At 43.8% G+C, this 13,722-nt stretch overlaps 1 protein-coding gene across 2 annotated transcripts in view; it reads right to left on the bottom strand.

Moving 5' to 3' along the window:
* mipol1 (mirror-image polydactyly 1) overlaps positions 1-13,697 on the bottom strand; it is a 334,335-nt gene extending 320,638 nt beyond the window's left edge. For both annotated transcript variants that reach the window (XR_007262721.1, XM_048600410.1), the window contains exon 1: positions 13,075-13,697. Coding sequence is in view for 1 of the 2 variants with exons in the window: in XM_048600410.1 (XP_048456367.1) it covers positions 13,075-13,109 (35 nt within the window). In the remaining variant the exon portion in view is untranslated. The remainder of the gene's footprint in view (positions 1-13,074) is intronic.
* Positions 13,698-13,722: the final 25 nt, after the last annotated feature.

Raw genomic sequence — 13,722 nt, 5'->3', positions numbered from 1 at the left:
GGTTTAGGGCCGGTGTAGGTACGGAAGAGGGATTGTTCCACGTAACCGCATCCCAAAACCAGTCCAGCTCGTCCCTGCCTCCCTAACCTGTTCTTCCTCCCACCTATCCCCTCCTCCCACCTCAAGCCGCACCTCCATCTCCTACCGACCAACCTCATCCCGCCCCCTTGACCTGTCCGTCCTCCCTGGACTGACCTATCCCCTTCCTAACTCCCTACCTACACTCACCTTTCCTGGCCCCACCCCCGCCTCTTCGACCTGTTTGTTTCTTCTCCACCTATCCTCTCCTCTATCCCTCTTCTATCCGCCTCCCACTCTCTCCCTATTTATTTCAAAACCCCCTTCCCCTCCCCCTTTTCTGATGAAGGGTCTAGGCCCGAAACGTCAGCCTCTCTGCTCCTGTGATCAGTCAGGTCAGCAAGGCGGGGTGGTGCAAGCGGGCTGTCGGTTGAAGGGGAACACGAGCAGAAAATCAGTCAACGGCGACAAGCTGGTATTAGAGAGAGAGCTAACCAGACAGAAAAAGGAGAGCAAGCGAGCCATAGAGAACGGCATATGGGCCTGAATATTGATTTTGGAGACTAAAAGGCACAAAGCAAATAAAAATGTGGAGTATATACCAGATGAATTTTTCACTGAAGGATAAATAAAGAAAACACTGGAATAATATAATCCCAATTCTGGAAAAGTAGACTTTGAAACATTAGCCCAGGCCCGCAGTGAAGTATATGACGTACATTTTGTTCCCTAGCAAACAGCTCCACCTGGAGGTCTGATGAACTCAAAAGATCACACAAATTGTTTTACAGAAGTTTTCATGGTGTTTTATAAAATATGTATTTTAAGAATCATTTACAATTGGCAGATCACAACCAGTGGTTACCAAGCACTAAAATACATAACAAATAACAAATTCTAAAGGAAACTCACACTCAATGCGTTATAGTTTTGAATTTTTAAAATGAAGAATAAAAACTTTCTAGGGGACGAAGCACTAAAAGAAACAGGGCTGCTGGAAAAACTTTAACAGTCAAACACTAGGTGATTCCCACCTTACACAACCACTTGAGAATGAAACAAAAAGCCAAAACATACCTGTTTAAAACCAGGATGTTTACTGGGATTTCAAAAGAAAACTCAACGTTTGATTAATGCAAACTAAAATTCTGCAAGAACTTCCCCAGCTGAGTTGACAGCAATTTTCATATAATTTTCCCCAGGCGGCTTTTTTTGGATATCACCTGTTTGCTCATAGCAACATCACTAGAGCAGTCAAGGAGGCTCAGTTCATTACTCTGCAGCCCAGCAAAAACGGCATTAAAAGTAGACCAAAATCCACCAATCTAAGCTGGCATCTTTTTGGCACATCTGCCCAGAAACCTTTACACAAAAATAGATTGAAGCAATAGATGTTCTTGCTCGAATCAAAGTAGCAAAATTGGACAAACAGGGTACAAACCAGAACAGCTTTGAGGCATTTGTCTGACTCTGGAGCTTTTTTCTTCAAAACATTCAATAGGGCAAAACTTCTGAAAGAAGATAGCTAACAAAATTTAGAAGAATTCGCTTAAGTGATTTTTTTTTCTGTGTTCATTCATTGTTGCAAAAAAAAACAAACCTGAATTTGATTTCTAAAAACTTTCTGTTTTTTCATACTGCTTTAAGATCAATGGTTGGATAAAGTGAAATTATATCTGTAATGCCATATCCTATACATCACAAATGCTGCAGCTGTTGCATCAAAGTTGAGTAAGAGCATGGAACATCAGCAACCTGACAGAATACAAAACTGAATATCTACCAAGCCTGTGCTCCTTGCATACTCCTCTACAGTGGTGACACTTGGGTAACATGTGCATGGAAAGAAAAAAGGCTGAAAACTTTCATTTATGCCAACTCAGACATATCCTTGACATCTTGGCAAGACAACGTCAGCAACTCAGGGGTGCTGCTGTCTAGTAATTCTATAGCAAACACTTTTGCTATGCCAATAATGTCTGCACTGGAATAGACACATTCATCAAATGGATGGTGGCTGTATTGGTGAGACCACCAATTTTTACCCATCCCTAATTTCAGGGGGCAGTCAGTTGACCACATTGTTGCAAGTCTAGAGTCACATGCAGGCCAGAGCAGGTGATGATGGCAGACTTTCATGAATCAGATTTTATGACGATACAGATACAAAAACCAAACAGCAGTGTCAGGGCTTCTGTTCACTGACAGGGCCAGCTGGGTTAATGTAATGTACTACACACACGTAAATAAAAGGTGATTTGGTGATAGGAAACCGGCCTTTGTGGAATTACTTCAGTGGTGTTGACAGAAAAACATGCCCTTGAAGAGATTCACTCAACTCTTTGAATTGGGGTAAGCATTTCTAGCTATTTCAATCTATTCATTCAATCCTGACAGAGACTGGGCCCAGTACGTGGAAAGAATGTGCTATTTTTTCTAGGAAAATGACATTGGGCAAATGAAAAGCAATGACTAATTCTCCTGGTAGCATGTGGGCCAGCAACTTTTTCAATTATTAGGAGCCTAACTTTCCTTGAGGCACCAGATACAAAAACCTTTCAAGAGTTGATGGATTTAGCTCAGGAATATTATGACACCAAGCCTCTTCTAATCCTGAGACACAATTGGTTTTACTTGAGAACCAGGGGAATCCGTATAGGGATATTTGACAAAGTTAAGATAACTGGTAGAGACACGTGATTTTTGTTTAATCCTAAGTGAGATGATGAGAGACCATTTGGTATAAGTGACCATACAAAAAGCCCAAAAGGACTTCAAATAGGCACTAGAACTGGCTTTATCATTAGAAAATGCAGCAAGTGGAGCTTATGAGTTACAGGGTATGACAATGGAAATGGACACCCTCGCCTGACTGACTGAACTTGGGGAGCATCATTTTAGTGAAGGCAATTGCACAGCCTCACTCAGAACACATCCTAAACAGAGGGACTCTAGGTCAGCCCACAACAAAACCAAGCCTCAGCCAAACGGTTACATTTTCTCAAGGATCCAGGCCAGCCGGTATTTCAAGGGTTGCGGGGAGAAAGCAGGAGAATGGGGTTGAGGAACTTATCAGCCATGATTGAATGGTGAAGCAGACCCGATGGGCTGAATGGCCTAATTTCTGCTCCTGTCTTACGGTAATTGCTGCCAGTATGCAGAACTGAAACAGCAAAAAATTCCCACTAGGCCTGATTTGACTAAGAAAACTTGCCCAAATTGGGCAGAGTCATTAAGACCAGGTTACACCCATTGGGAGATAAAGTGAGGGCAATCAAAGGTGCCTCAGCTCCCATGTCTGTACTGGAAATTAGGTCTTTCCTTGGATTGGCGAATTATTATGGAAAATAATATGGCCTCCATCCTGGCACCCTTACATTTGCTATCAATAAAGGGTCAGCCTTGGAAATAACCTTGTAGCCAAGATGTAGCCTTTAGAGAAGTGAAGCAGCAGGTATCGTCATCGAAGGTATTGGCCCACTATGATCTGATAGACGGTGCTGACATGTAACGCCTCCCCGTACAATATGGGGATAGTGTTGACTCACTGGTGGCCCAATGGACAGGAACACCCAAAAACGTATGCTTCCCAGACTTTGGCTGATGAACATAGTTACACCCAGATAGAGCAGGAAGGTTTGGCGGTCATCTTTCGCGTGGCAAAGTTCCAGCAATACCTTTACAGACATAAAATGGGGTCATAACAGACCACAAACCCTGTTAGGGGTTCTTAAAGAGGACAGCATCATGCTGTCCACAACTTCAAGTCAAATTTAGTGGTGGGTTCCAATTCTGAGCATGCACAATTACAAGGTGGAACATTGCCCAGGAAGCCAAGTAGCAAATGCAGATACCTTGAGCCACCTCCCACTGGCAGATACACCACTGGAAGAGTCTGTTCTGGTTTTCAACTTTCTGGACATTCTTTTGGTCACCACTAACAATTTCAGACTGTGATGCTGACCCAGTACTGGCAAAACTAAAACAGCTGGTGGTAATAGGGGAATTAGCAAAGGGCCATCACAACCAGAATTGACACCTTTCTGGACTCCGAGACCAGATCACACCAGAGGACAGCACGTTATTATGGAAAATAAGAATGATTGTCCCGAGCAAAGGTCACCACTGGATACTGGCTGAACTCAATCAAGATCATCCAGGTGTTTCCAAAATGAAGATGTTGGCGAGAAGTCATGTCTGGTGGCCAGGAATGACAGCATACTGCATTGGTGGGGTAGTGTCCAGAGTGTCAACAAGGACAAAAATTACTACAAGCACTTCCTCCACATTTGTGGGAACGGCTGGGTAAACACATCACATCAGCTATGCTGGTCCTTTCATAGGCTGTATGTTTTCAGTAATTGTGGACACCCATTCAAAGTGGTTGGACATACAGTGTTCATTCGTCAAACATGGGGACGATGGTTGAAAAGTTGCAGGCATCTTTTGCAATACATGGACTCTTGGAGGTGTTGGTCACAAACAAGGAGCCATCATTTACCAGCAGGGAATTTGAATACCTCCTAAAGTCAAATGGCATGCAGCATGCAAGGACAGCTCCGCACCATTCTTCTTTCAAAGGTCTGGCAGTAAGAGCAGTCCAAACTTTGAAGGCAGGCTGAAATAAACAGCTGAGTGCATCACTCGCCACCAAACAGTCCCAGTTCTTGGTTGATTTTAGGGCCATCCCTTACACAACTACAGGGACAGTTGTAGCAGAGTGCTAATGGGAGAAGACTCCTTACTAGGTAAAATCTGATCTTCCTGGACCTAGATGGCGGTGGCGGCGGGGGGGGGCAGGGGGAGGGGAAAGAGGTGAAACCACATCAGGAACACTCATGCCAGACTCAACACTCCTCTAAGCAGGAGAGGCAGTTTACTTCAGGGAGTGAAGTTTGGTGTCGAAACCACAAGAATAGTCCTGTAGAGTAAAAGGCATGGTCGATGCAAGGTCAGGTCCTATGATATACAAAGTTCAGGTAGGAGAGGCGGTCCTGAGCAAGCAAATAGACCGCATGAAAGCTGCGGCTGGGCAAGCGCAAAACATAGTCGGCCCTCAGAACATCCAGTAATGCTGTCAGAACCCGTTAGTTCTCCCTGCTCTGCTGGAGTCGAAGAAACCTCGGAGGATGAAATGGACATGGTAGATAAGGTAGCCGCGATGCTGTTACCACTTGAAGATGATGAGTTTCAGCCAAGGCACGTGGAGTAAGTGGCAGGCTATGGTCCAATATATGACGTCAGTATCTCAGGTAGGGTTGGAGGAACTGGACCTGGTGTGAAAGTGCCCCAGGAAAAGCTATACAGGAAAAAGAAAGGGCCTATATCCCAGGAGTTAGAGGAGGAGGGGTGTGGTGATTGGAACAGTGTAAGCCAGGTGGATCTCACAGGATATGAGTTCCTTGATTGAGGCTGTTAACATGGTCCAATCTAGCTGATAGTTAGAAACAGGAGCATCAGTGATTCTGCTAACTCTAGGATCTAGCTCTGTGCTAGCTGGGTCAGCATCATGTACTATGCATGTGTAAATAAAGGGCGACTCAGTGACACAATAGTGGCCTTCATGGGGTTATTCCAGTATTTTAGTTTTATTTATCTGCTGAGAAAAGTTAATTGCAGTTTTAGAGCTGGACGAAGGCTTAATCAGAAAGAGTGCTCCTATCAGCAGGCTCTAGGTGGCGAGAGCAAGAAAAATCCCTAGAGGCTACCAATAGCTTAGTGCAGCTGAGACTAGATGAAGGAAGTCCACAAGCAATATTTGCTTGATTCAGGTGAGAAAGTTGGGAGTCTAGATAAATTCAGCACAGTTTAGTCAAGCTAGCTGCTTGATAAGAGTTCACTTGAGGTGGTAATAAGACACTTGGGAGTAATCTCAGCATTGGAAGGTTGAAAACAAAATTGTCCCTATTTTTACCACCTATCTGAAATAGAGGTTATTTATCTATCAACTACAAAATAACCAATGGTTATCAATATCAACAGTTTTAGAGTCAAAGATATACAGCAAGGAACAGACCCTTCAGTCCAAGTCATCCATGCTGACAGATATCCCAAATAAAATCTAGTCCCATTTGCCAGCACTTGGCCCACGTCCCTGTAAACCCTTCCTATTCATATACACATCCAGATGCCTCAAACATTGTAGTTGTACCAGCCTCCACCGCTTCCTCTGGCAGCTCATTCCATGTACACACCACACTCTGCATGAAACAGTTGCTCCTTAGGTCCCTTTTATATATCTTTCCCCCTCACCTTAAACCTATGCCCTCTAGTTTTAGACTCCACCACCCCGGGGAAAACACCTTGCCTATTTACCCTATCCATACTCAAGATTTTAAAAATCTCTACAAGGTCACCCATCAGCCTCCGACACTCCAGGGAAAACGGCCCCTGCCTTTCAGCCTCTCCCTATAACTCAAACCCTCCAACCCTGGCAATATCCTCAAATCTTTTCTGAACCCTTCCAAATTTCACAACATTCTTCCTACAGGAGGGAGACCAGAACTGCATGCAGTATTCCAATAGTGGCCTAACCGATGACCTGTACAGCTACAACATGACTCCCCCCCACCCCCCACCCCCCACCCCCCCGCCAAAGCTTCTATACCCAATGTACTGATAAAGGCAAGCATACCAAATGTCTTCTTCAATATCCTAATTACCTGAGACTCAACTTTCAAGGAACAACGAACCTGCACTCTAAGGTCTCTTTGTTCAGCAACACTCTCCAGGACCTTACCATTAAGGGTACAAGTCCTGCTCTGATTTGCATTTCCAAATTGCAGCACCTCACATTCATCTAAATTAAACTGCACCTGCTACTCTTCGGCCCATTGGTCAACCTGATCAAGATCTCATTGTACTCAGGTAACCTTCTTTGCTGTCCACTATACCTCCAATTTTAGTGTCATCTGCAAACATACTAATCATACCTCTTACGTTCACATCAAAATCATTTATAAGTGACAAAAAGCAGTGGACCCAACACTGATCCTGAAAAGCAACCCTCCACCACCATCTACCTTTCAGCCAGTTCTGTATCCAAATAGCTCGTTCTCTGTATTCCACGTGATCTAACCTTTCTAACCAGTCAACCATGAGGAACCTTGTCGAACTCCTTACTGAAGTCCAAATAGATCACATCCATCGCTCAGCCCTCAATCCTCTTCGTTACTTCTTCAAAAAACTCAATCAAGTTAGGCAGACAATTTCCCACGCACAAAGCCATTTTGACTATCCCTAATCAGTCCTTGCCTTTCCAAATACACAAATCCTGTTCTTCAGGATTCCATCCAACAACTTGCCCACCACCAATGTCAGGCTCACTAGTCTGTAGTTCCCTGCCTTTTCCTTACCTTAAATACTGGCACCACGTTAGTCAGCCTCCAGTCTTCCAGCACCTCACCTGTGGCCAGCGATGATAAAAGTATCTCAGCAAGGGGCCCAGCAATATCTTCCCTCACTTCCAGAGTTCAAGGGTACACCTGATCAGGTCCTGGGGATTTAATCCACCTTTGAGCATTTTAAAATGCTCAACACTCCTCCTCTGAAATATGGACATTTTTTGAGATGTCACTATCTATTTCCCCACGTTCACTAACTTGTGTATCCTGCTCCACAGTAAACACGGATGCAAAATACTCATTTAGTATCTCCCCCATCTCCTGCGGTTCCACACAAGTGTCCTTGCTGATCTTTAAGGAACCCTATTCTGTCCCTAGTTACTCTTTTGCCCTTAACGTATTTATTCTCTTTGGATTCTCCTTAACCCTATTTGCCAAAGCTATCTCATTTTAGATCCGATCTATCTTTTTCCATCACTATTTTAAAACTAATAGAATTATGGTTGCTGGCCCCAAAGTGCTCCCCCACTGACACCTCAGTCACCTGCCCTGCCTTATTTCCCAAGAGTAGGTCAAGTTTTGCACCTTCCCTAGCAGGCACATTCACATACTGAATCAGAAAATTTTCTGATACACACTTAAATTCCTCTGCATCCAAGCCCTTAATACTATGGCAGTCTCAGTCCATGTTTGGAAAATTAAAATCCCTACCATAACCACCCTAGTATTCTCACAGATACCCAAGACCTCTTTACAAATTTGTTTCTCAATTTCCTGCTGACCACTGGGGTTCTACAGTATAATCCCAATAAGGTGATCATCCCTTTCTTATTTCTCAGTTCTACCCGAATAAATCTGTACTTGGAGGATATTCCGGGGAATACGTCCAGGGAATTTAACGTTATCCATAATCAAAAACGCCACTCCCTCCTCTCTTGCTCCCCTTTCTATAGCATCTATTCCCTGCAACATTAAGCTGCCATCCTGGAGCCACATCTCTGCAAGTGCTATGACATCTCAGTCCCATGTTCCCAATAATACCCAGAGTTTATCTGCCTTACCTGTTAGGCTTCTTACATCGATATAAATGCAGTTCATCCATCCTACCTCATTCTCTTTGTTCCCGCCTGCCCTGACTGTTTATCTTACTCCTTTTCCTAACTGTATCAGTCCGACTGCTGTTTCCTCACTATCTCACTGGGTCCCACCACCACCACCCCCTTACTTATGAAAGGAAGGATTTAAACTAGTAAAGTCACAAAGTTTATTCAAATCCTCAAAGTGCTTTTCATTATAGTCATAGACCTGAAGAAGCACAACAAAATAATCTCCTTGACTTTGCGCAACCAAGAAAAGCAACACCACGACAACTTAGGTCAACTGCCTTGGTGTTTCTCTCGATGTTACTGGCAAATAATAGCAAACTAGTTTTTTTTAAACTGACTCAGACTCAGAACTGAGTGAATACAGCTCAAGCACTAATCTGTGATGCTTTTCAAAGGGCAAGTCTTATTTACTTCAAAAAACCCAAATTACTTAACGTAGTTGATATGAGTTTCTGACAGGTGTTTGAAAAATGCCATATATTAGGCTTGTCGACAAAGTTGAAGCTCATGCAATAAGTTGGTGACGTATATACAAATTGTCCGATCGACAGGAAACAAGGCAACCAATGTTTGGACAGGAGGAGGCCATAACTTTAAAAGCTGTATCAGCATTTATTGCCCATCCCTAGTTGTCCTTTGATTGGAGTGGTTTGCTAGGATCATTTTACGACGTAGTTAAAAGTCAACCACATTGCTGTGGATCTGAAATCACATGCAACCTAGGTCAGCTAAGGACAGCAGATTTCCCTTCCTTAAGGATATTAGAGAACCAGATAGATTTTTATGACAATCAACTGTGGCTGCCATAAGGCTAACTCTTAATTCAAGTTTTTCTTATTGAATTCAAATTTCACCATTCAAATGCATATACTTAAAAGCATTAGCTTTAGGTTCTGGGGTTCTACTAACAGAGAGACATCATCATGACATGACTGCCTCCCCAGCGTTTCTTCAGGGGTTGGAATCAAAAACCTCTTTTTCGTGAACAATGTGCAGAGTACAATTTTAAAATTTGCAATGGTAAAATCTTTCAAGTACCTGAACAGCAAGGATACATTACAAAAATGATACAGGCTTGTGCAATGAAAAAACGTGCAGCAAATAAAGTTTGATGTCAAGAGCTAAGAAGTCATAGTTTTGATAGGAAGAGTGAGGAAAGAACAGACAGAAAGGATACAGTTCTGAAACAAGGCAGAGTACAAAGGAAGGAGTTATGACAAGCCTTCACAAAATATGACTGAACTAGTATACTATTGTGCCAGAATGGAATACATTGCAAGAACAACACAAAAGTATTAACAGTGGGTGCAGAAAACATTTGAGAATGGTCTCAAGAATTCAGGGCCTCGGTTACATAGAAATACTCAAGAAACTGAGGTTGCTTTCCTCACAGCAGTGAAAATTGCAAGTTCATTTTGAACATGTCTAACAATCATGAGACATCTGTACGACATTGATGGCGAGAAATTATTCCCATTGGCATAAAGGTCATGAAGCAGAAGTCACCAATTTGATATGAAATGCAAATGAACTGAAAATGACATGAGGGAGGACTTTTAATGCATAATTGGTTAAGATTTATTTGCCAGAGAGTGTCCTCGAAGCAAATTCAATTGTGGTTTTCAAAAAAGATTTAGATAACTATCTGAAAAATAAAAAAAAGGAAGATTTTGGGGTAAAAGTAGGGAGAATGGGACTAGCTAATTTCAATTACAGAGACAGCACACACATGTTGTCGATTGGGGTGCAGGTGTACAGGGACTGGATATCCATGGTAAAGATAAGGTGTTGGGGACCCTTCGCTTCTTCCTGTCCCGCGGGCCCGACCAGTCCCCCTCCACTGACACCCTCATCCGCTTAGCTGAACTCGTCCTCACCCTCAACAACTTGTCTTTCAATTCCTCCCACTTCCTACAGACAAAGGGGGTGGCCATGGGTACCCACATGGGCCCAAGCTATGCCTGCCTCTTTGTAGGTTACGTGGAACAAACCCTCTTCCGTAGCTACACTGGCCCTAAACCCCACCTCTTCCTCCATTAATTGACAACTGTATCAGCACCACCTCGTGCTCCCACGAGGAGCTCGAACTGTTCATCCACTTCAACACCTTCCACCCAACCTTAAGTTCACCTGGACCATATCCAACACCTCTCTCTCCTTCCTGGACCTCTGTGTCCATCTCTGGCAACCACCTGGAAACCGATATCCATTTCAAGCTCACCAACTCCCACAGCTACCTAGAATACACCTCCTCCCACCCACGTTCCTGCAAAAAAAAAAGCCATCCCCTATTCCCAACTCCTTCGCCGCATCTGCTCCCAGAATGAGGCATTCCACTTCAAACATCTGAGATGTCCTTGTTTTTCCAACTCCTCGCCCCCCCCGCCCACCCCCACCGTGGTCGAGAACACCCTCAACCACGTCTCCCGCAACTCATCCCTCACAACCCCTCCCCGCAATAACAACTAAAACAGAATCCCCCTTGTCCTCACGTACCACCCCACCAACCTCCGGATCCAACGCATCATCCGCCGACACTTCCGCCATCTGCAATCCGACCCCAAAGACATTTTTCCCTCCCCACCCTTATCTTCTTTCGGGAAGGACCTCTCTCTCCACGACTCCCTTGTCCGCTCCACACCCCTCTCCATGCCCACCACTTTTCCCTGCAACCGCAGGAAGTGCTACACCTGCCCCTACACCTCCCCCCTCACGACTTTCCACATCAAGCAGATGTTCACCTGCACATCTGCTAATGTGGTATATTGTATCCGCTGTAGAGGAGGCCACATCTGCAACATTGGGGAAACCAAGCAGAGGCTTGGGGACCGCTTTGCGGAACACCTACGCTCAGTTTGCACTAAACAACTGCACCTCCCAGTTGCGAACCATTTCAACTCTCCCTCCAATTCCTGAGACGACATATCCATCCTGGGCCTCCTGCAGTGCCACAACGATGCCACCCGAAGGTTGCAGGAACAGCCCCTCATATTCCGCTTGGGAACCCTGCAGCCCAATGGTATCAATGTGGACTTCACAAGCTTCAAAATCTCCCCTCCCCCAACCGCATCCCAAAACCAGCCCAGCTTGTCCCCACCTCCCTAACCTGTCTTTCCTCCCACCTCAAGCCCCACCCCCATCACCTACTAGCCTCATCCCACCCCCTTGACTTGTCCGTCCTCCCTGGACTGACCTATCCCCACCTACACTCACCTTTACTGGCTCCATCCCCGCTTGTCTCCTCTCCACCCATCTTCTCCTTTATCCATCTTCTATCCACCTTCCCCTCTCTCCCTATTTATTTCAGAACCCTCTTCCCCTCCCCCATTTCTGAAGGAGGGTCTAGGCCTGAAACGTCAGCTTTCCTGCTCCTCTGATGCTGGTTGGCCTGCTGTGCTCATCCAGCTCTACACCTTGTTGTTATCACACACACATTGACTGGTTACAGCACAGATGACTGATATATGATAACTTATTTCAGGTCAGTGTGACTACAATTAGATAGAGACGACATCATCAATAGTTCAATCCACGCTAATAGTGAATCCAGGTCTTAGAGGTAAAAGAACCATGGCGCCACAACTGGATCTTACCCCTTCAGTGACACTTCCACGAAAGTACAGTTTGGATAAATAAACACCATGGCTGTAAGTTGTGCTAGCTAGCTGAATGTTTTGACCTATTAACTAATATTATGCATGAAACTTTGTAATCAATTGCACTTTTTGCTTTTCTAAGTCATTGAGTAAATCAGTGATTATATTTGCCAAATTCAATGGCTTCTAATTGCTCCAAAATTGTCTAAAGTAATATTCATGCAAGAAAAAATATTTTAAAGTTCAATTTTAGCAGGAATGTTTTGAAAAAAAGTTATGCAACTGTACAAAACTTCACTGATTAAACAACCAATTGATGTACTATAGCAAGTACTGAAGGGTTTTACAATTGTCACAAATATTAATAGTTTTGAACCAAAACAATCTGCAATTCCAATACCCGTGATTGAAATATTTCCAAACAAAATACCTTAAATATAACAATCCAAAAAGCATCAAACTCGTAAACACAAATTAGCAAACCATTCATGATCCTATTAATACAAGACGTTTACTAAATTTAACAGTATCGCACAAACGGCCAATCTCACATCGAATGCCGTAAATTAGCTCAGAACAAAATCCACGTATTCGTACAATAATGTTACATCATTAACTTTGTTTAGCAACTGTAGGGATAAAATCAACCGGACATCCATCTGCCCACCCAAATATGTCAATTGCAATAAGCAACAAATATCTGATATCCCTATATACTATGTTTAAGTATGGTTACGGCGACCAAAAATGTTATGGATCTCCGGAATTATTGTTTATTTATTAAATCATGTTTAATTTTATCATCGAGGGCACCAATGATATAGGATTACAACTACCCTGATTTTGAAGGCAGCGGCATAAAGAGCTACCATCACCAACAGACAACAAAATTCCATCTCTCGCCATCCACCAACCCACCCTCCCCAACTAAATAACGCCATAAATCCAAACAACTCGCTCAGTCATTTACTTATCGCAAACACGAAACTTTATAGCAAAAATCTGTCTGACCCTGTAGACTGTAACTTATGTTGGTTGCAGCTCATCGCTACCGCAGCAGTCCTGCTCCAACTCCCGTTCGCTCGCAGTATCAACAGGCAATCCTAACCGTCGATCATTCGAATACGGGCTCGAGCGACGGTACACAACGCTTCCGGGTCACGAGAAATCGTCACCTGCCGCCTTTTTGGTATTATCGTGCACCTTGTTTAGGGCAGCGTATACTGTGTTTGTTCGTTGTTACAGACAGTATTGGAGTTGTTTCTGTAATCCACTGCTTGAAACGTGAGAAGCAACGGGTCTCATTTCATCGATAGTTTATGCTGACACTTTCTACTGCCGCGCTAACTTGCATTTAATTTTTCATGGAAACGACTGAACACGCCGTGCCTTATCTGGTTGCGACCGCCACAGATTATTACGGTCATCTGTAGATTGAACAGTGTGGGCAGAAAGTACAACAGGTCAGTTTGTATCTGAAACTAGAGAAAAGACGATTTAAATTTTTGCTAGTGTGCGGCTTGTTTTTGAAATAATACAAGTAGGAGTAGTCAGTGTAAAAGCAAATTAAACTGTAGTTGCTAGATAAAAACCAGAAGAACTGCGGATGCTATAAATCAGGAAGAAAAACAAAGTTGCTGGAAAAGCTCAGCAGGTCTG

This window comes from Rhincodon typus, chromosome 8 (assembly GCF_021869965.1).
Source record: "Rhincodon typus isolate 14 chromosome 8, sRhiTyp1.1, whole genome shotgun sequence".
NCBI classification, from domain to species: Eukaryota; Metazoa; Chordata; class Chondrichthyes; order Orectolobiformes; family Rhincodontidae; genus Rhincodon; species Rhincodon typus.
This window is presented reverse-complemented; position numbering and strand designations above follow the sequence as displayed.